The 22926-nt window shown below is 45.6% G+C and overlaps 2 protein-coding genes across 17 annotated transcripts in view; one reads left to right on the plus strand and one right to left on the minus strand.

Annotated features, from left to right (window-relative positions):
• Positions 1 to 19134, minus strand: part of LOC149353997 (uncharacterized) — a 171205-nt gene extending 152071 nt beyond the window's left edge. For 3 of the 6 annotated variants that reach the window (XM_089582998.1, XM_089582999.1, XM_089582997.1), the window contains exon 1: positions 18605 to 19128. In XM_089582998.1, the coding sequence (XP_089439124.1) occupies positions 18605 to 18685 (81 nt within the window). In that variant the 5' untranslated portion in view covers positions 18686 to 19128. The other 3 variants (XR_016291138.1, XR_016291136.1, XR_016291137.1) reach the window with 2 other exon arrangements.
• Positions 18692 to 22926, plus strand: part of LOC149354001 (uncharacterized) — a 79505-nt gene continuing 75270 nt past the window's right edge. For 3 of the 11 annotated variants that reach the window (XM_089582985.1, XM_089582986.1, XM_089582988.1), the window contains exons 1-2: positions 18698 to 19199; positions 19324 to 19517. The gene's annotated coding sequence lies outside the window, so the exon portion shown is untranslated. Of the gene's footprint in view, positions 19200 to 19323; positions 19518 to 22926 lie in introns of all 11 variants that reach the window. The other 8 variants (XM_089582994.1, XM_089582996.1, XM_089582995.1 and 5 more) reach the window with 5 other exon arrangements.

Below are 22926 nucleotides of genomic sequence, written 5' to 3' on the forward strand. Positions count from 1 at the left end.
ACAATTTTCCAATATTAAATTTTTTTTCCCAAGAATGTAGGACATCACCAGGAAATCTGTAGATTTACATGGGCATTCCTTGGCCGTTGATGTTCAGAGAACTATTGTGACAGCCGCACACACAACCAGTTTCTCCACTCTTAGAACGTCGCGGAATTCACAGCGAGCGGCAACACCACTTTTGTGCGCCCGCGAGCAGGACGGCACGTGCTCACAATGAAAGAGAGAGTGCCAGCTGCGCGAGCAGCACGCGCGTACCAGCCGACAGGCTGCTGGCTCAATGCGCTCCGCCGGCGACGTGCCCGGACAGCAACGCCAAAATGACCGGCAAGGGAGAAGTGGCGCTGGTGCAGTGGAAGCAAACTTCAGGTGCGCTTCCCTATAGCCGATAGATGCCTTCAACGTGCGGCCGGCGGTAGCTTTCTTTTCGGCTGCTGCTGGGCCGCACTGCTGGCCGCCAGAAATCACGGAGTCTGCGTTACGTCATGTGAATGTCATGTTTCACGTCACTTAGTTCTGTGTCGTCATAGCAGAACCCCAAGTTTGAATCAGAGCGGCGCGAAAAACTATTTCAACTTCGAATCCAAATTTCTTAGAAATAAATGCATCTTTCGCTGCCGGCCAAGTGGCAACAAAGCCATGAAATGCCGAACTATCAGATTTTGCTATAAAAAAAATATTAATAGTGCTCTCCTCAGTGTCCCTTTAAAGGCGGGGACACGTGCGAAAAGTGAGTGCGATTCACTGCGGCGCGTCACTGCGGCGCGAGCGGCGTCACAACGTCCGATGGCAGCCCGTCACCTGCGTCCAGCCTGCTAGATGTCAACGACGGGCCGCTCGCGGCAAACGCAACGACGGGAAGCGGCAGCCAATGCGAGCGCGGAGAGCGGAAGCGTCGTGATGACGTAGACGCGCTCCTCGGAGCCGGGCCGGCCTGCCAGCCTTCGTGCCGACCGCCGGCGTCTGAAAAACGCGATAGTATTGTTTGTTCACGTTCATAGCAAGCCCTAGGATATATGAATGTCAAAAATGCATCGTTTTTGACGATCGTTGGCCAATACCGAGTTGCCGCCGCGGTGGCTCAGTGGCTATGGTGCTCGGCTGCTGGCCCGAAAGACGCGGGTTCGATCCCGGCCGCGCGGCGGCTGAATTTCTTTGGAGGAGAAATTCGAGGCCCGTGTACTGTGCGATGTCAGTGCACGTTAAAGAACCCCAGGTGGTCGAAATTTCCGGAGCCCTCCACTACGGCGTCTCTCATACACTGTAAGAAATGTGTGTGAAATGACAGGCATTTTTACGGAAATTTTCTGTTGTCATACAGTGAATATCTGTTTTGCGCCCTTAACAGAAACACGTTCACGAAAAAGAAAGTAATTTTTTCTATTTTTGGATCCGCAACACGCCCATTTCACCGAAAGTTGGTGACGTGAGCACCGCCGTTACACAAAAAAGTGATCCGAAAAACCTTTGCTACTTTTCATCAACCACGTTACATATTTTAAGCGTCAAAAAGTTTCTACGCGCAATATTAGCGCGCAGAATGAGAAGCAGTACTATTTGCTGCGATCCTGCATTCATCGATTGACGGCATCATGGCTATAGTATTCTAGTTCACTATAATCATGGAGGACCGCATGGACGTGATGAGCGGGGAGCTAGGATAATACCGGCGTTAACCGGCGTGCTGTGTCCGTGATTTTCACCGATCAGACCGTTCGCACACAAGGTGAGTGGTGCACATTTTTACCGGCATGAATATTACGCTTTTTGTCGTCTTTTGGGAGTACTGTTGCGGGCTTGTACTGCTGTTGAACACGGCAGTGAAGATAAATCGCCGGCGGACATTGAGCGTGCCCACCACAGCCGCTTTACTGCCGATGCGTCACTGCTGCTTTACTGTCTCTCACAAAAGGTGCACAGCGCGCGGAAGAGAGAGGAACACAAGCGAGGAACACGGAAGAGTGCGATAGTTTGCGGGAAAATGCACAAATTTTGCTTTATCTGCAGGAGTAAGTGCGGGAAATTTTAGGCCAGGGAAGTACGCGATTGGTTAGCGGAGGAGGACGTCAAAGAGCGCGGGATTTTCAAATTCGATTCTTGTCTAAGAAAGGATCATAAGTGTACGTTGTGTCTTTTTATTTTTATTGACGTTTATTCATGCCGGTACAAGTAATGCAGTAATTGTGTTCATTTTGTAAGCTTTAACTGATCTTATCTTTGGGCCGAAATAGCGTTGCACGGGTCAACGCAGGCTGAAAAGTTTCTAACAGGCGTTTCAAATGCCGTACTTGCGTTGCCACAGGGAAGTTTTTCAATGGCACTGATGTCATTGGAGCCGACATTAGAGACTTTTGAGCGCCTTCGACTCACGAGCTCAGTCCGTATCCTCCAATGTCAATTGCCATCGCTTCGGCCAGCCCGTGGAAGAGGTCAAGGGAGGAGTAACTTTATGAAAGATGGCCAAATTATACATATTAAAATACAAATTAAAAAGGGGGGGGGGGGGGTGGAATCCTAGGCTGGAGGCGCGAGCCACCGCCCGATACGAAGGGTTAAGCCACTACCATCCATCCATACATCCGCCCGCCCACAACCGTGCCGCGCGTGTCTGCTTGGGCTCTGTGGCTGTTGAATACGATATCTGCTGCTTGCGTTTTTCTGGTGCTTCTTTAGTAAATAGTTCGTGTACTCGCTAAATGGGCGCTTCGAGATAACAGTACACCATTCAGCATTCACTACGTGAGCTCGAACTTTCCGCAGCACTGCGCTGATCACGACGACTGCGCTGATCACGACGACTGCGCACCTTAGTACCTCGTACTATGCTACTTAAAACATAGTCATTTACAAACAGTTTGCTCGGTTGCTTGAGATGAAACGCAAGCTGCGGTCTACGTATGTTAAATAATTCCCCTGTGACCTAGTAGTGACATTTGAGGGGGCTGGCAGGTGCAAGGTTATTCACTACCGGTCTGCCGGATTAACTGCAGTGCTAGGACAGTCTCTTGACACCACTCGATGGAGGGCCTCTTTTGCTCTGAGAGGCATTTGCACTGTGATCTTGGGCTACATTTGACTAAAACGGTGCAATGTTTATGTATTGTAAATAATCCAGCACTTGTAAATGCCTATGCTGATTTTTAGGGCCTTTATGTGTGGTTGACGCTTATTTGTATACACTCCAAAGCATTTCACCACGCATTGTTGGGAAAAATAAGAGCCTGAGCAAGCGCAGAAATGACTTATTTATGCTTGTACTCTGCTGCATGCTTATTTGTAACTGGTTTAAAGTTGCAGCTTTCACATGGTGCTACTTTAGTAGACAATTCTTATACGCATATAACTCCCTCTTATGCCAGGGATCTGCCAGTGATGACGACATCAGGGACATGCCATGTTCTCCTTTCATCATTGCAAAAGGTATAACTGTGGTACCGCACTTGGGCGAGCATTCCTGATTTAAAACTTGTTTGTGTAGGAGGCAGTTTCCTTACTGCGAGGAGCTTCACCATATGCATCGACACCCTGCCAGTGATGCACGCAGCCAACCCATGCCATGCTTTCAAGCTCATGTTTTTGGTGCACTTTGCTTTCAATGTTGTGTACCCCGAGGAAACAAGCCTCTGCCTGGAGTGCACAAAGCAGTAAGTACCTATCTGGCTTCTTAACTGAGTTGTGATAACCTTTCTTGTTTTGGTTTTGCCACTTCTCAAATACGCAGTGATGATAAAAGTTATAGGTATATACCACTTTATCATAAGACCTTTTTATGAAAATGCTAACAAAGTGCAAAAGCAATTTTTAAAAAAGTAAGAAAATGTTTGCTGAACCCAGGCAACGAATCAGCTATGGAAAGAAATTTTGCTGCTGCTGCTGCTGCTTGGTTAATGCAGCTGGTAAAATAGCGCTCTGAAAAAATCTGGAAAGGAAAGACAGATAAAACTATTTTTTGTGGAGTTGATCTTCAACCACTTCTTCACAGGTTATGGCTATACTACCTGCATTGCATGGTGCCCAGTCACTAATATGAAAGGGTTGGAAGGGGTACATGGTACTATATTGCTTCTGAGATTATGTAGCAGTGTATGGCTATTTTGGTGGAAGTCATACACGTTGCTTGCTCATAGGGGTCATAGATACTTGCCCAGAGGAGCACAGCACCTGGGGAAAAGGGTTTACTGAAGAGTGCAAATGTGCATGCAATGCCAGTAACCCTTTTGTGGCCATGTAACCATCCATTGTTTATGGATAGATTTGAATGTGTCGCCATGCAGATTTGATGGATTTGACGTCGTAGATGGTACTTCGCAGAAATTGTCAGCATTCTTTCGCTATTAGTAAGTACGAGGACTTGTGTTCATGTAACTGTGCGATGAACTTTGTGATGGTTTGATCGCATTTACACTACGGCTGCTGGAGCTTCTTTGATCTTGAGCTCTGGCAGCTGATGTGGTTCTGGCGTTATTTGGAGGGTATGCTATATTTTGTATTTTGTTTTTGTATTTTGTGGTGCTTAATCGGTGTTCGGATAGGATAATTGATGAGGATTTAAATATTTGTCCAATGTCTGGTGCTTTTCATTGCTGTATTATGTGGAAACGCATTTGTCTTGTAACCTAAGCCAGTTTTGAATACTCTGCACTTTAAAATAAAAATTTGAAATATGGACAAACTTAGTGGAGACAACGTATGCTCAGAAGAATAAAGGTTATGTTAACCATTTGTGTTAGAGAAATGGAACAGAAAAAGCAAAGATAGCTTCATAAGTCGCATTGAAGCTGGACTTTCTTCAAGAAGAAATCAGCTGCCTCAAATCAGAGCAAATCTATTGTGATCGCAGCGTTTGAAGTTTCAATACATAGTTTTTTGCTGTGAATAGATAATGTATACTGTCCATTACCATTGACCACTGTGTTTTCCCGCCTCTTCAGTATTCAGAGGATTTTGACTTAAATAGTCGGGGAAACCATGGAAAAGTCAGGGAACTGGAAGAAAGTAGCTTGCTTGACACCCTGGTTTAGTGGCGGGTCATGCATGGTGTTTGTACTTATCATGTCAGTCAACATGACTGGAATCATGGTGTAAGTGTACAAGCCTTTGCAACCACAGTGCTTCATTTTTGCAGCCAATGTTTTGAGCACACTAAGTCAATGAGGCTTCCTTGTTCACGTTAGCAGTCATTTTGTGAGTTCTGTCAAAAATAATCTTCTTTAGCTCCAGCATTTTTTGGAATTGCATTCATCTGCTAAGTTTTTGTCTATATAACTCAGAATGGGGTTATTAAATAGAGCAGTGAAAGTTTTGTATGGCTTGCTCTCACTACTGACTGCGAGAGGAGGCTGTGGCTAAAGGTACGCCGAATGGACCCGGTGCATTTCCTCCCCTTAGTACGTTGGGTAGACCCGGAACATTTTTTTTCCAAATACATCGGACAAATCTGAAAGTGTTTTTCAAAGTCCGGCCATTTGATTCTTGCCTGGCTGTCTGCTCGATTTACTCTCATAGTGCTCCTTTGAATTCTATCGGGATTAGTCATACCTTGGGCTCAAGAATGTTTACTCACTGCCCGGGATGGGCCAGTTGGTGTTTGGTGCACATAATCTGAGAGCTCCATGCAATGAACTGCTTGTTCGCATGACAAACACCATGTTCTCCGGTTTGAACCGTTCACCACATGTCGTTTGGTTAGGGTGTGTGAACTGCAAAATTATTCCTGGCTATTTCCATGCAGCATGGTGCACATGTGTGCTTTTCTGTTGTGCGCTGAAGTCCGCTATGTGAACTTGAAGGTTTGCTTACTTGCGACGATCCGCTGTCCCTCAGTCGAAACTGGGTGCGTGTGCAGGATCAATGGCCCAAATGCACGTGTGGTGTGTGGCATTGGCTGAGAAGGGCCCATTGGCTCATGCTAAGCTCGAACCACTCAATATGTGCAAATTTCCGCCTGAAAGACCAAGCAGCGAGCTAGGCACTTTCCTTGTATTCCCCTCAGAAATGTCAATGTTGGCCCGGAAGTGGTCTGTACATGCTTCCTGCTTTGTGGTTGCTCCTCCACAATGTTCTTGTGTATTGTGGTGGAGTATCGCTTCGAGTCACCTAGGTCAACGCTGTAAATAAATTCCCCATACTATTGCTTTTGCATGGCTGTGAGGCATAATATAAATATTGCCACGCGCCTAACGCGCTGCGCGGCCTCCGCGCTGAGTCGAAGACGACGACGAAGCGGCGGTGAGCTCTCGTGGCGCGCTGTTCTGTTCTGTGTCGTGGAAGCTGGCTCCATAATTAAAAGAAGGCTCCCAGTCTTGGGTTCTTCCCGACGTCTACCTTCACGGCTCCTCTGGTCGTGACACTGGTGTAGGTGCTGGGTAGAGTGCACCGCGACCAATGGTGCGGTGTAAGGCGAAGGCCCAGGAGGTGGGGCCGCGCGGCGCACGACGTCCGCGTACGTGAATGGCTGGAGAGGAGCCGGGTACGGCGCGGGATCGTATGGGGTCGGTTGCGGCGCCGGCACAACTGCAGCGTCTTGTGCGCTGAGTGCCTGCCGGACTACCTCGCAGATGACGCTCGTGACGGAATCGACGCGAGGGGCAAAGGTTGCCTGAAGGTTCTGCAGCTCCTCGCGGACCACGGAACGGATGAGTTCACGAAGGGAGTCCGGATTCGTCCTGGGTTCATGGTCGAACCGGTCCAACGTTGACAGGGTCGACGTTTGACGCAGTTGCCGGTCGCACTGATGAGCAATTTCTCCATGCGCACGGCGTCGGCCAGACACTCCGCGACGGTGTTGGGCGGGTTACGGACGAGGCCGGAAAAGAGCTGGTCTTTTACGCCGCGCATCAGGTGCCGCAGCTTTTTTTCTTCAGGCATGGCCGGATCGGCGCGATGGCAAAGACGCGTCACATCCTCGACGTACTGGCAACACCCTCATTGGGAAGTTGAATTCGAGAGGACAGTGCACGCTCTGCGCTCTCCCGGCGGTCGCTGTTGGCGTACGTACTCAGGAGCTGATGTCGAAAGTCCGGCCACGTAGAGAAAGTAGTCTCATGGATTTCGAACCACGTTCGTGCAGAGTCTTCAAGGCTGAAGTAAACGTTACGCAGCTTTGTAGCGTCGTCCCAGCAGTTAAAGGTCGCAACCCGTTCGAAGTGAGCCAACCAGTCTTCAGCATCTTCAAACAGGTCACCGTGAAAGGGCTTAGGCGTGCGTGGAGTCTGAAGGGTGAGATAGGTGGGGCTGGCTGCAGGGACAGTCGTAGGCAGGGCGGGCAGTGGCGTCGCCATGAGTGGAGTGGTAGTTGAAGGCACGCTGACAATAGGAAGGGCCTCGGGGGACAGGCCTCGGATCCTCCGGCTGGCACGATGGACAGGGGTGGTCACAAGAGGCGGACGCGTCGAGTCGTCCTCAGGAGTAGGGAGCATCGGCCGCACCTCCACCAGTGTCACGAAAGATGAATATTATATCTGGTGATAAAAAAGAGCTAGCATTGTTTCTTATGTAATACGGATAGGTGCATCTAGGAATATGCGTGCTGTGCACAGCAGAGGCGCTCGATCTAGCAAGCATTCTGCTGCGCTTCAGTGCTGGTGATAACTTGCTTAAATTATGAGCAGAGGTGACAGATTACAAGACCAGTGCAAAAGCACCAAGCTGATGGTGCACGCCACATCGCTTGCTGCTTATATATGTGAACTGGTGCGAGCGATGGTAGTGCTATATGCACGTGCAACCGGGTGTGAAGACATATATCGGGGATTTTTTGGGAGAGCTGGGCTTGTTTTACTTCATCTGAATGACAGCCGGCGATATAAAAATGGGAAAACTTCCCTTTGAAACTCCTCACAAGTCACAATATGTGGCATGGAACTTGCAAATGCTTCGCAGAGAAGAGTGTTGCATGCAGCAGTAGTACACTGGCTGGCAGCATCCACTATCATGTTGGATGAGATTTAGCCATGGGCCGGCAGCTACATCCTCCATACGCTCAGTGAGAATGAACAGTCTGTGAGGTGTATCTTTAGACACTGCAGCGAAAGAAAAGCGGAAATTAGAAAAGCGGAGAGTTTAGCTAGGCTTGTGTTGAATACATTGTGCTTTGGGAAGGGCGAAAGAAGAAAAAGATGGAAAAAATTCTTTTTACACTATATGATATATGCAGATGCCTCCAGAGATGCGGAAAAGAGGGAAGTGTGCTAGGTATGCGTCCAATGTCTCATAAACAATGGCCGAGGGCAGATCTCTGAATGACATGCAACTTTTCATTTTCAGCAGTTTGTAGCTTTCATGCCAGTGTCCTTGCATGGAGTGAAGCACCCCATATTTAACTGAGTAATCAGTGATGACAGTTACCAAACAAAGCTTTGCCAGTAGCTTTCCTGTCTGTGTGCACAGGCGTATATGGTAGCAGAACAGTCCCTCAAAATACACAGATGTGTTCCAGCCTCCGTACTTTTTTAATTTTCTCCTTTCAGTAAGTGTAACCCCTGCAACATTGCAACATTGCCAGGAAATTTTGGCAGTATCACGTTGCCTCAGGGACGACCTTACCGCAGCTTGTGTGAGCCCTTGCTGAGGCCCATACTTGCAAAGCCTCTCATTATTCTTTTTGTTTATATTACCTTTTTACATTGCAATTTTTTTCAGTATTTTTCAGAGGGAAGCCTAATTGTAAAACAAAATTGTGCTTTACAGTACATTACCGCAAGCTGTGCCCTTAGATGGCTGCAGCCTGAAGGGATACTGCAAACCAATAGTGGCACCCGGAAGTCGCCACCACAATGCCACCGAAGGTCCCGGACCACCGATTTTGCAAGCAGATAGTACGGTTTAAAATATAGAAAAGCAAAGAGGCCTGCCTCTGAAAGATGAGTTTAGTTACATGAACTGAAAATGCTGACACCTTCAGCTCCTCTTCTAAAAGTGCATGCATAAGCAAAGCATAGATATTATATGTCTGATTAAAATTTCTTTAATAAATCAACCAGTCCAAGGGACATAAATAGAATGGGCATCAAAGTGACACAAGTAGTATAGTTATTCAAAGAGAAGTGGCAGCAACAAGATCCCAGTAATGAAGGGACCGATAAAGTGCGTATTTGGTAAGAAACAGTCGCATAGAGTGAGATCTCGACTTATCCAAGAGAGCCAGTTGTTGCTGTTGCAGTGCCACAGAAGCACTTGCACTTGCGTTACGGGGAAAAAAAAAACAATACTTATTAAATGGCGCAGCATGATGCACTTTTCACCAAGGTATCTTTGCCACCATAGTACACATTCCTTTTCCAGTACTCATGAAATTGCTAGCCAGAAGGGAGGCATCAGAGGCAAAAAAGCACTCACTTCAGTCATTTCATTTTCTGTGAAATGCTTGATCACATTCTTCACCATCACATGAAATATTTTATTCTAATTTGTTTTGCTGCAGTAGTGATCTACCACATCTGGCACACACCTAAATTCTTTTTTATGACTTTGTCGTATTAACCAAGAAACTCATGTAATCGCAGAAAGTTTCCGTTGTTTACAGTGAAAAGCTAGAGCAACACTTTCTGTTGGGCAAAGAGCTGCACAGAAGGCGGCGACGTGGATGCTGAACTGCCAACTTTTATATCAGAAGAAATGGGGACAGCTATTTGTACACCTTCCTAGCTGTCAGATACACGACGAAATAAGCTAGGCAAGGTCCATTTGATATGAAAGCTTGTATCACGGAACACCAAAATAAGACAAACATTCGACAAGCAGATTTTTTTTAGGCGGAAAAGACAGGGAATGGGCCAGCAAGAATTTGCGCAGCTGTATCTATGAAGCAGCAAAAAACCAAAGGTTGCGAAGAATGGCCAACAAGAAACATGCCAAAAACCACGATGAAAACAAGTGAAAAAATAAGACATGCTCTTGAAGGTTACAAGGGATAGAAGAGATAGAGCTCAGAGGGCAGCAAGTAACAAGCCAAAAAGTTAAAAGTGATAAAAGTGATAAAAGTTGACAATGAGGGAAAAGACGAAGTGTAAAACCAGGAGCAAGTGGTGAAGGCAAAAAATAAAAAATACTGCTCAAGGCCCAGGATACACATGATGAGACAAGTGTTGTGTAGCTAAAACCAGGCATTGGATGGCAGGTAGGCTAGTTCTTTTTCTGATAATGAGTAATGCTGCCATCTTGGCATTCACTGTCGGAACTGTAAAATTTTGGAAACAGAACGTTTATCCAAATTTCAAACAATGGAATTAATAGCGAAGAACAAGAACTCACTGGCTTGTGAAATCATAAAAGCAGGCAAGATACTGGCAATAAAGGACCAGTGCATAAGGAAACCTTCAGTTTCATTATATGAAAAACTACCAGCCTATTTGTCATGCAATACCAGATTTTAGATATGCTACACTTGTCTCACCATGTGCACCCTCGGCCTTCAGACGTATTTTTTTATTTTTTGCCTTCACCACTTGCTTCTGGTTTTACATTTGGTCTTTGACCTCATTGTCACTTTTGCGACTTTAATCTTTTTAGTCTTTTGCCCTGTTATTCATTGGCCTGTGACGTTTTTATCTCTTTTATTGGTTTTAGCTTTCAAGACCATGTCTTGTGCACTTGTTTCCTCCCTGGTTTCTTCCATGTTCCTTGTTGGCCATTCTTCACTAACTTTGCTTTTCTGCTGTATCCTAGAAACAGCTGTGTAGATCCTTGCTGGCTTATTCCCTCTGTTTTTTTCAGACTAAAAAAACCACTTGTCACATTGTTTCGGGGTATCTCCTGATATGGTTTCATCTTTTTTTGCCATGTGTGCTGACAGGAAACTGTACAAAAGTTGATCATTCAGTGCTTCAGTTCATGTGGTCCTCCTTCTGTGTAGTCTGTTGTCATTTTTTTTTTGCCCTGGTTCCTCACAGATTGCAAAAAGCCAGTCTGAACAGCCATGAAATACCATATATGCTTTTTATCTTGATCAGGTGCTCTAAGACATTCTTGAAGAGTTTCTTCGCTTGTGCCATGATGAGTTCATGCTCCTTGTCAATGCATTTGCTATGCTTCATTCTTAGACTTGCCTCTGTGCAAGCTTGATATGGTGCGAAGTGATTTGTCAAATATTCGAGGCTTCTAAGAATCTGTGCCATGTGCCTCCAGTCATTTTATCCAGTTGCCGCTGGTGATTACATGGGATCCCTGTCAAAAAACTTGCAGCAGAAACAGAATACTCTGTCTTAATATGTTAAATATACAGCGTCCACTGAAGACTTGTTTTTGAGGTGTCTTTGAGAAACCTTGTTTAGGATATATGGTAATGCTCACCTAGGAGAAATTAGGAGAAATTGATTAAAAGGAAAGGATTCCCACTGGAAAATATTAAATAACAGCCATGTTGAACCTCATTTCTTAGATGAAAAATGTCCAAGGAATACATGGTTCTAATGTACCCCACCCCCCTCCTTCAAATCCCCCTCCCCTTCCAGTTGCACCCATGAATCTGCCCCTGCAATAACCACTAAAATGTCTTGAATGGTTGTAATATTCGGTCACGGACGGGACCGGCCGGATTTACTTTGGTGTTATCGTAGTCAACATGTGTTACGTTGGTGTACATATCCGTGAAGCAGCAGAGAAGTGGTATCCAGATTTTTAAGTTGTGCGTTAGTTTCCTAGAACCATGAGTACCCTCCACCTGTCCCACTTTTCATGCAATCTCTCTTCTCTGGGTCGCTGTGTTTGACGATACTGGCCTTCCCAGGGTATTTCCGCTTATTTTGAAACCGTTATTTAGCTCATGAAGCTGATGTTTTAGTCTTGCCTGCTCCGCTTTTAATAGTGCCTACAAAAAAGCCAGCATAACAAAATTTTGATAGCGTTAAAATGGGTGACAGGAGAATTGAAGCCTTTTTCAAGTTGGATATGTAGAAAATGGTACAAGCGTTATATTTATCATCACGGATTCCTTCTGTTCCTAATAACAGTGCCTTGGCTGCAGACTGGTGTGAAGAAGGTCTGGCGTACCACTTTTCTGCATACACATGGGCAAACGTTTAGTGGGGCGAAACAGCTATTGTCGACATGAGCTGAACTTACTCAGGTTAAACAGCAGGCCGTGCAAAGTTAGCCAGGCTAGATCAGGTTAGTTTTAACCTTACTACGATAATTCATCTTGTTCCTGTACTTTAAACAGGGCTTTTTCTATCGTCTCTGCTTTTTCTTGAAAACTGTCACAATGCACCAGCAATTTTAGCACTTCGGCATTCTTTTTCTTTCGTAAATTGTCTTGCTTAGAACGGCGCATAAGGCAAGACAGCTTGTTAGGAGAGTTCATTTGCACAGTCCATGGCTACAATGCAAGAGGCAGGACAGGTGATTGGGTAGAAGCAAACGAATTTCAAAATAAAAACATACCATGCCGATATAATGCCAGACACAGGAAATCAAATCTCTGTTTCTAAGTTGCCAGAACGCTGAACAAAATTTTTGTCTACATCTATGCACATAGCAACAATAGTAGCACTACAACCATTCTCTACAAAATCATTCAAATTTTCTGTGCCCATTTTCTCACCATTCAGAATTAAAAACATTTTTTGTCCAAGACAGGTGTTTCTTATGAACGAGTAACTATGGGCTCACAGTCCAAAATCCTGTGAGTCTCAAAGATGATGATTAGCAAAAAGCCCAGTCTACATTTAGGTCTGTAATTAACGCCTAAAATCAAGCAGTGCTGCTCTGTAGCACTGGGTGCCTAAAAGAAGAACTAGCTATAATGAAATTCTCACAGAGCAGAGCATGCAAAAGGGAGAGAAATGGTGAACACATTATTTCCTACCACCATTAAAGGCAATACAGCTTGACACAGTCAGATGTGTTCCAATTTAGATAATGCACAGGGCGTGCTGAAGGCAGTTTTAAGTTCAAAGATGGAAAGAATCTGCACAACTGAGACGGGACAAGGGCTAAGCAGTGAACTGACAAAGCTCTCTAAGCACAACTGTCCTCCCCTACCCCTTTCCCTTCTGCCGCAGCAGAGCTTACAGGTGGAAAGAATGTCATTTAGATCGTCCTGCCCGCAACAACGACGCCTGAAACTATGCCGCATCTGTAAGGTGCATGCACCCTTTGCAACCCTCTACAGTAGCGAGTTATGCACTCATTTTGGCATGCTTCAGGCATACTTATTGTCTCCCTCATTTTGAAGAGCTCTGGAAATGTCTCTTTTGAAGGTCAAGGGACAGAGGGAGAGTGGATAGAGGATGGGAGGATGTAGCATAACACCCACAGGGCAACTCAGCATTCCCATTTTGGTTATGTCTTGTGCGATTGCACCAGTCACCCTCCCCCTGAGGCTGGCATTGCTCCCACTTGTCGGAGACAGGTTCACTGCTAATGGGAAGTTTGGGTTTTTTCTCTTTTGTATTTTGATTTGCATTCATTTGAGCGTGAACTGTTAGGCAATACTTCATATTGTGACTATAGCTGGATACAACTGAAGAATGCAGCAGCAAATGCCCCTATGGTGTTGAATGATTCTGACGACTTCATGGTTAATTCCCATGCACTTGCTAATCCATCACACCAGCTGGCAAAGGGAAAGGATAAACCACAAATTAGCCAAAATAACCACAACATCGTAACGGTTGGTTGGTGCCATCGACTGGAAGACTTCCTTTTTGCGGTATTTGAGCCTACAGTCTTGAATTGTATACTATGCAAGATAACCCATGCATACAGCATTGCATATTGTTGTGGCATATACCTCGCTATGTGTGCATCAATAAACTGGCTCCTGAGTCAATTACGTGAGGATTGCTGATGAGAGATACAGCATTGTTATTGCTGCAGTTGACATGAAGCTTTCTTGATGGGTGCGCTGTAAGCCGCACATATTTCTTCCAAAGTGCATCTGTAGGGGGGAATTTATATGTGGAAGTAGTGAGGAGCCCAGGATGCTGTACAGACACGCTCAGCTGTGTTGACTAGCCTCGAGGACAGCTATGCGCGATAGTGAAAGTACCTTTTCCTTGCAGCCCAGTTCAAACTGAGCATAAGCCAGGATACTGAAAAAGGCTGTTAGTACTTGCATTATTGAGGCCTGCATGTGAGCCGTACTAGCGGCGTGTGGGGAAAATGCTGCAGCACTGAAAATGTGCGACTTCCAATGCTCAACCAAAAGTTTTATTCGAAGCTATTGCTTAATTTTGTTTTGATTCTGCCTACAGAGAATATTTTGTGTGCATTCTGCACGTTTCTTTAGCTGGGTTATTGCTTGAGGTTGTGGTCAGAAAAGTTTTTTACTGAGAGCAGCAGGCACTTTACACTATTCTGGGACAGTGGAAGCTGAGTGCAGATGTAAGAGGGTAACATCACATTCACGTAACAGCTTGCTCTGCAGCACTAGACATCATTTTAGACTTGCATATCACTAGTTGGGCATTAGTAATACAAACAAGCCTCTGCTCAGTTCTGTTAATTCCAGCTTCACTAAAATGTGCATATCCCTCGTCATGCATCTAAATCTGTAAAGACAAAGCACGTTAATATGTACTGCAAACTTACTTATTACCTGTCAAAAGATTTTTGCTTACGGCTGTACTTTCGGGTGACACAGAATAGGCATGCTGATGATTCGGCCTGTGTATACATAGACATTGCTACTCTGGTGTCAGAGAGCGCTTTGAAGGAACACTGAATGGAAACTGAAGTTGGCCTTTGTCGAGAGGCTACTGTCTGATTGCAAGGAGACTGAAATGGTGCTTTTACAAGCTACATAAAATGAAGAAACAAAGTACAGGTGTTGTCATCATTGCCTCATTTTGTAAGCAGACTGCAATCTACTGACACGTCAGATTTCTGGGTGCAGATAACAAGGCCCTAAGCAGCCCTGCAACTAACTTCAAAATGTGGTCATGAAGTCCTTTTTGGTGTATACGTCAGAATTTGAATTTAGTTTTCTCAGCAATAAATGAATTTTTTCGCTGCCACACTGACATCAACAAATTGGTTTGATTCGATTTATTGGGAGTTAACGCCACAAAGCGGCTTACGCTATGAGGGACGCCGTAGTGAAGGGCTCCGGAAATTTCGACCACCTGGGGTTCTTTTAACGTGCACTGAATTTGCACAGCACACGGGCCTCTAGAATTTCGCATTCATCGAAATTCGGCTGCCGCGGCCGCTATCAAACCCACTTCTTTCGGGCCAGCAGCCGAGCACCATAACCACTGAGCCACCGCGGCGTGCAGCAAATTGGGAAAGTGCAGACAATGAATTTTTCCCAAGAACAACAGGTTGCATGGAGTTGTTTTTGCATCCCTTTAAAAACTAGTGTTGGAGTTCAATGTGCAGCTTTCACGCAAGTAACAAAACACTATGGTTGTTAAAAACCTTCTTAAAGTGAACATTTAGGAGAGGTTTATTTTGGCTTGAAGTCTGGTTTTGTACCGAGTACTAAAGACTACTGGATATATTCACTAGTGCACACAATGAAACTGAAATGTGGGCTACAAAGGAATTAAATTTTGGGGTAGGAGGAGGGGTGCAGTCTTCTTGCAATGTTTATTATTTCTTTGAAGACAGTATAGATATACTCACTGTCCGAGGAGTAACAATGCTCTGTCCTTGTTTCAGGACCATTGCAGCTGTGAATCCTGTCCGGGGAACGAAGGCAGAGCACTCGAAGAACAAGCAACACTGCCCCTCTTCAAAAGTTCCTTCCCTCATCATGCAAGACTTTGACTTTTAACTGTTCTGAAATTTGACAACTTTTTAAATCAATATTTTGTGTACGCTGTGATAAACCAAACAGCCTGTGGCATGCCTTATCATGCAGTTGTCACAAGAGTGGATGTACTATGTATAGAGAATCAATGTTATATGGTTACACTGATAAGTCAAACAGCTTGTGGCATGCTTTATGTCCTGTTGCTTCTATCTCACTTCATTTCGTACTAGTGTCAGGCAAGACACAATTTGCTTAAGATGCCTTATTTATGCTTATACTTGCTGTTAACCTTCAGTGGCTGGTTGTATGAATTGTAGGACTACTTTCTATCTTGTCTGTGTTACTTTTTTCATTTTAAAGTTATTGTAGTCTCAAGATAAGACGTACTAACTGGAGTTTTTTTATGTACTTTTGCCCCTCCTGCTTGGACCCATCCTAGGGTCTGCAGTGTTCTATAAATAAATAAAATAAATAAAAGATGGTTGGGAAGATGCAAGGATTCCAAGAAAATTTGGGGGAACCTGAAAGAGCTTTCAGCCATGAAGAAAAGAGTCCACGAGAGCCCCGCGGTCCTCCGATTGTTGAAAACCGGACCCCGCTCCCGACGCGCGCGCTAGCGCCTGTGCGCAGGCGCCGATATCTGCCACTTACGAGCGTCGTGGCCGACGCGTCGCGCATGCGAAGACCTGCTCTGGCCGACGCGTGGGCCCCCAAGCGCGAGGGACGCGCGCGCCGAAAAGCGCCGATGGAGTTGGGCCGCGACAGCGTCTTGCAGCACTGCCAGGGAGTCCACTAAATGCGCCCGTTCGGCGCGACGCCTTGCCCATTGGACAGATCGAAAATTGTTTTTTCGAGGCAAGAAAACGACTCAGTAGCAGTCTCACTTGTCTTGGTAGACACCGAAACCGTGCATGATACGATTTTTTTTACGCAGCCCCCGATTATAGGTCGCCAGTTCGAATCACAGCCGCGAGCTAGGCTCCAACTTAACTAGTACGTATATGCTGCACGAAACGCTGAATCATATGACACCATCGGGAACATTCTGCGGCAAACTGTTGGCATGATACGATTTTTTCCGATGAGTGGTGCCGACAACAACTACGGCGCCGACGGCTTTTCCACCGAACGAGCTGTATACGTCGTCGCGTAAAAGCCGCGTCGTTACTTCCACACAAACGAAGTGATGCGAAGCTTGCCAACTCCGCAAGCGGTGGTGATGGCAGACGCCCGGATAGACCCAGCTAATGACAGACCCGAAAAGACCCAGATGGCGCCACGGGTACCACTGCTGCGAAGTCTTTCGGTTTTGATTCGTCGTCGCCGCCGCAGACGATGGGGATTTCCAAATAATTCTGACCGAATCAGGCAAGTACCCCATCTAAGCGTAGTATAAAACAAAACTGACCACCAAATGCAACCTCTGTGCGAAATTTGAACCTGAACAAACGGGCAGTTAGGCCGAGAGAATTTTTTTTTCTATTTTCTCTGATTTACGCAACAGTCGGTATTCCCTGTCTCCCAGCTAATATTACGTCGTGTACGCCATGACTGCTTTTAAGAACGCGCCCTAAGCGTCAAACGAGTTTTTTTAGCCATTTACCGAGATGCTAAAAATATATTCATGTCTGTGTATGTTCGCTTTATTAAACGACCTACGCCTGTCCAGAGCGCGAAGCGTGTAGCAACGCCATTAGAGAGTTTTAGTATGGCGTTAGCGTGATAGCAGACCTAAGGGAAATTGCGTCAGCGTGCCGCAAGCAACTTATCCCCACACCGTTTTAGTACAGCATTTTGAAAACGTTAAATGCCATCTGCTTGACATGGACGCGAACGGTCCTTCTAAAAATGGTCGACACTGCCGCTAACTAGCCAAAGTATAATATTTCCGAGTTTATTAAACGAATTATTACTGCAGCGCTTCTTTTCGTGTGCAAAATGAACCCGAAATTGAAATAAAATGAAATAAAAAACATAAATCAGTGGCGCCATCTAGTCAAGGCAATGCTAACTACAAGCCGTTCGAGCAAGAATATTTGCCATAAGATGACGTCTAATGTTCAAAAAACTTTTGTATAATTAATATAAACTCGCTTTACATCATTTAAGTCTATAAACCACCGCGAAAAAGCTCCAAATCTATTCTTGTTTCGTTCCGGACGTTTTTGCTAGGTTTGCTGCGTTTCGGGCAGTTGCAGACGGTAGCAGTGCGCTGAGGTCCCAGTGGGCTTGCGCGGTCCAGAATCGAGGCGTATCTCAAAAACTGAGCTGACTGGCAGCTTAAACTTTGTCGTCGAAGCAAGGTAAGTCATAGCGAGAAGCAACAACACCAGTAGTTGCCGGTAAACATGCCGACCGGAATCGCCAGGACTGCTGAATCGGGTGAGGCGGGCGGCTCTCGCTTGGAGGGACGGCGCCATGTTTTCACGCTAAGGGCGCCGTAACTGCCGCAGCGCTAACTTCTGAAAATTGCGTTCGTACGCTAACGCTATTTCCCCGTTAGCGGTCTGCGTGTGCGCACTCTGGACCCGCTATTCCGCTATGCACGCAATCACGCAAAGCCCGCAATGCTAAAACTCTCCATTGTCTCACTCGTACAACGCATGTGAAGAAGGAAGGAGGCATCTACCCTCCAAGCATGCCAAGACTTGTAGTATGTACACAAGTCGCAGGTGTGCACTCACCATGCCATCGGAGCAGCGTCGCCATTTGACAACAAATACAAAAAAAGCCCGCATGAGCCTAGATTGTCCTAAGAACTAACGCGACTGGCCGCCCAATAGGCCTAATATTGCAGCGTGGCTTACGCCTAAGCCTACGGCTCATTTGATCAGCACTTACCGGCCGCAGTACTGCAGAATGTCCATGTCAGCGTATTCTTGAGGGACCCCAGAAACTCGCAGAACTCACTTTAAAGTGTTCGTGAAGTTGTCCCTGTAACGAGGCCGAAATCGATTTGAACAAAACCAAACGGACTGCGTTCGTGGCCATATCAAGGTGAACTGTCCACAGGCCCTGCAAATAGTCCTGGCGACCCCGTTGGTCCCGTGCTCACGTCGGTGTCTTGACATGTGCGTCTCAGCATCCAACGTCGACGTCCACTTAATTACTGCTACTCCAGAATTACGTTTAGCGTCGGCAGACTACAGAAGGAAAAACTGCCTCGTATTTGAAGGCTGGGGTCTAGGGCAGACGAATTTCCTTGCGTGGAATTTTCCGTTTACTTCGTCTGAAGAACAGCGTCTCAAGCAGACATAGACTCGCAGTTCCGTGGTTCCCCAAGCGATGGCTCGGCAAGCCATGGATGGCGTTTTGTTCAATAGAAAGGAAGTTTGATTCGAACAGCTTTAAATACACTTTGATCGGATTGAAACAGCAAAAAAGTACGCGAATATGTAAAAGAAACTTAAATATCACCTGCAGCCCTGGGCCCGTCCACGTCGATGATGATAGTGACGAATGTAGCACCAGTAGTGCGATTTTTATTTTTTAAAGCGATAAAACGGTAAGTAATGATGGATGACAAGGATGCTTAAATAAAAGAAAAAAAAAGGCTCGCTGATCTACTGAAGTCGAGGAGTGAACGATGATGTGGCCAGAGACCCACTGTAATGTTTCTGTTCTCGCAGACTGGACACCCGGGCGTGGATATAAACCTTGCAGTTGCGGCCACTTTCGTGTCACGGCTGGAGTTATGACAATCTCAACCCCGATCCTGTGAAGCGCAACCTCCACTTACTTACTTGCGCAGTATTTGTGCGGCAACTTGTCCGTGAGCAACCGCGGAATTTTGTGTGCTGTGTATCGACTTACGTCGTCAATGGTATGTAACGCCGCCGATTTGTCTCTGGTGATGTCTCGAACGCGTTGGTTCGAAACACTGTGATGTGCGATTCGTGATCCGCCTCGAGGTGACAGCGTGCTGGCGGGTACTGATACGCGGCAGCGCGGGCGACACTTGGCATAAATTTCGTCGCGCTCCGCCAGAGAAAAGTGCCTTTACAGTGATGTTTGTTACGTTTCTAGCTTACGCGGTACTTGAACGAGAATCCACTCACGTAAGCGCATAGTTTATGTTGAAGCACGACCGACTTGTGCTAACAAAGCAGACATTTCAAATGCTAGTCGCGGAGGGCTTCGTCTTGATAGATGTTCTGTTTTTTGTTTCTTTTCATGGGGTATCGTTCACGGGGGAGAGGGAACACAAGAAATCACTGTTAATAGCCTGGAACCATACTCGTGGCGATACGCGATGACCGCTTGCAATCGCTTGAGCGTTTGCGCGAGAAAATTCGCCGCGCGTGAAATGCACGCTGCGTGGTTCCAAACTTGCTCCATCACGGGCGCACGCAGCAGACACGATACGCTCCCGTGATTGGGCAAGTTCAGCGGCGCGTTTTCGCGTGCAAAAAAAAGCTCAATGCGGGCTAGTCATCAGAAACGAAGTGGAAAGGCAGGTGCGATTCTGTCAGCTGCTGACACTTGTTTTGAAGCTAGGCAGTGTACTATCAGCGTCAAATGAAACGCGAACAAGCCAATTGAAACGCGAACAGCACAACTCGCAGATATTATAGTAGGAAGGCAGAATACATGAGCAGTTGATTTTCCCACCGAAGCCGAAAAGACCGCTCTTCTGAAATGTTAATAGCCCACGCCTGTATTTCACCTCCTGCCTCTAATATGCTTGATTTTTTGTCCTCGCGTTTCAGGTGTTTTGTTCGCATTTCATTTGACGCTGATAGTACATATTATCGGTAAGAACTGTGAAGCTCAACCTTGATTGCCAACCAAGCAATTTAAGGACAGACATCGCAATTTTTTTTTACTTCTGGCAGATTGTGTTTTTTGACCATCCTGTTGCCCTTCTTAGAGCTTTCATGCCTTGTAGTTGTTGTTAGTGGCTATTTGTAATAAAAATAGTAACAATAAAAATGAAGGAACAGATGTTGCTAGCCGCGGCATTTGCCATCGAAACCTGAAGCACCTAAGCTGTGGCTTGCAGGAATAAAAGGGCAGGGAGAGGGGAAGAAAGGGGGAGCGATAGAAGAAACGAGAGAGGTAGGGCCCATGCCTTGTCCTCCTTTTTAGTTTTTTTCCTCATTCCTAGCAGTGCAGGTTAACTTTATGTGTCGAAAACAATCTTGGTGATGTCATATTTGTTTACAGCTGTGTTATACAGTTGGTGTAGACAGAACGTGCTTTCAATTTCTTTTCCCGTTTCTTTGTTGGGTTCATGTAGCATATAGTAGCTTACATGAATTTTTGTGCTTTCAAAAAACCTGATTGCCCTCTCAGAAGAGGATGCACTGATGCAACTTCCCATCTTTTCCCCCCGAGACAAAATTTTCTAGGCTACCATGTAGCCCACAGTGACAAGCAGACAGGCCAGTTTGACTACTTTTTACATTCCTAATAGCTAAATGTCTTGCACCACTAGACCAGGATACCTAGTGACAACAAAAAGGGTGAGTTTGGCACGGGCTACATTGAGAGAACTATTCAAAACTTGAATCTTTGCTGACTTTCCAGTAACTGTAAGCCCACTCAGGGCATTGAACACCATTCACAGGCTGGTTTCTGGGGATGATTTCATACAGGCATAAAATGCTTGAATGCCTGGAGGAACAACTGTAACCATTGTGCAGCACATAAAGAACCAGAGGTGGCTAAGAGATGCCGTCAAAACATCTGATCCTAACCTTTATCTTCAGTGCAATCCTGGTTTTTTTCAAAGTTGAATACACCAAAATCAAAAAATGGCCTTGCATCCAAACCTGCACCTATGCTTTACATCTCAAAACTACGGCTATGCTGTCAGGTCTGCTGTGGTCGATTAACCTTTGCGAAGGATGCCACCCATGATCGTTCCTCAGACAAGTGTATTACTGAACCACCCTATGTCAGTAAGAGGAAATATCCTTCATACTCATGGTCGTATCATAAAAAAAAGAAATAACACTCAAAGAGAATGACACTTTTACCAAAGTGTGATGGTGACTAAACGCAGTTGAAAACAACAGGAATCCCGATGTGGTGTGACACGGCCACTTGGTTACAGTACCTAAACAAGGCAGAAATGACACCCACTGCTCCTCTGTTACCAAAGAAGACCCAACAGACATGTGGGTCTTGGGGACAAAGGGCCTCTCCTCATCGGGAGGGGTAACACACACAAGGGTCTGTTTCTTCCACATGAGCTTCCATTCTCTCTGATGAGACGATGGATACAAGCACACATCTCAAGTGTGCAAAGAAGTGGTCACCATATTCCACATTTTATTGTTGAACACAACGCTGAAGAAACTAAGGAAAAAATACTCACGATTCTAAGTCAAGGGCATGACAGGATCCAGTCTGTCTAGGAGGATACATTTAAAAAAATAGTGATGTTGGCAAGCTAAGTTTAAAAAGGCTGCTAACATTTCGGTGGCCTTCTACCTCTCGCCTAGATGAACAAAGCACCTGTACTTGGAGCTGAAACAGCGTCTTGGTTATTATATGACAACTGCACTTGCTTACACACTGAACTGCTCTTAGGAGCAAATGCAGTTGTTGACATTTCCTGTATTCTGGCATTGGTAAAAAAAGCAAAGCTTGAAACAAATTATGATACCAAAAAGGTTTCATTTTCATAACATAAAAATAGACAGTTAATGTTGTGTTTGGTACATGATAGCCTATCTTTGTCACTTAAGCACCTGAAAACATAACACTGAATGCTTTGTGTGTGTTCAGATTGAAAGGCATGACTGCATGCTGTTCTTCAACTGCCATCTCCTTCCTTCATTTCTGAAATGAATGTTTCTTTACCCAAGTTGATGCTGGCGATTGTATTTCTTTGCTTTTCCTCTTTTATTATTGTGCTTAGCTGCTCTGCCTGCACCATGGCCAAGCTCCTTCTAAGTGGTTTTTTCTGTAGCGAGTGCCATTCTGTGTTACCTGTCATTCTGCCAATGGTGCCTGCATCTACTTGCTGGGTGTGCTTGTAGAGGCGTACCTTTCCGTCAGAGTGCATGACTAGACTTGTGACCGCTTTTATTCTTACACAGTCATGATGATGAAGTTATGATGTTGAGGGCAGCGTCCAACAATGCTTGTAGTGTGTTATCCGGAAGATCTGTTAAAGAAAAACGGTGGTATTTTTTTAGACCTGGGCAGGGTACAAAAGTATTCCAGTTCTGTTGTAGCAACAAAAATACACTGGACGGTAAGAACATCCACAAGGAGATAAT

Source organism: Amblyomma mixtum, chromosome 3 (assembly GCF_055824585.1).
Source record: "Amblyomma mixtum isolate Tamu chromosome 3, ASM5582458v1, whole genome shotgun sequence".
NCBI lineage: Eukaryota > Metazoa > Arthropoda > Arachnida > Ixodida > Ixodidae > Amblyomma > Amblyomma mixtum.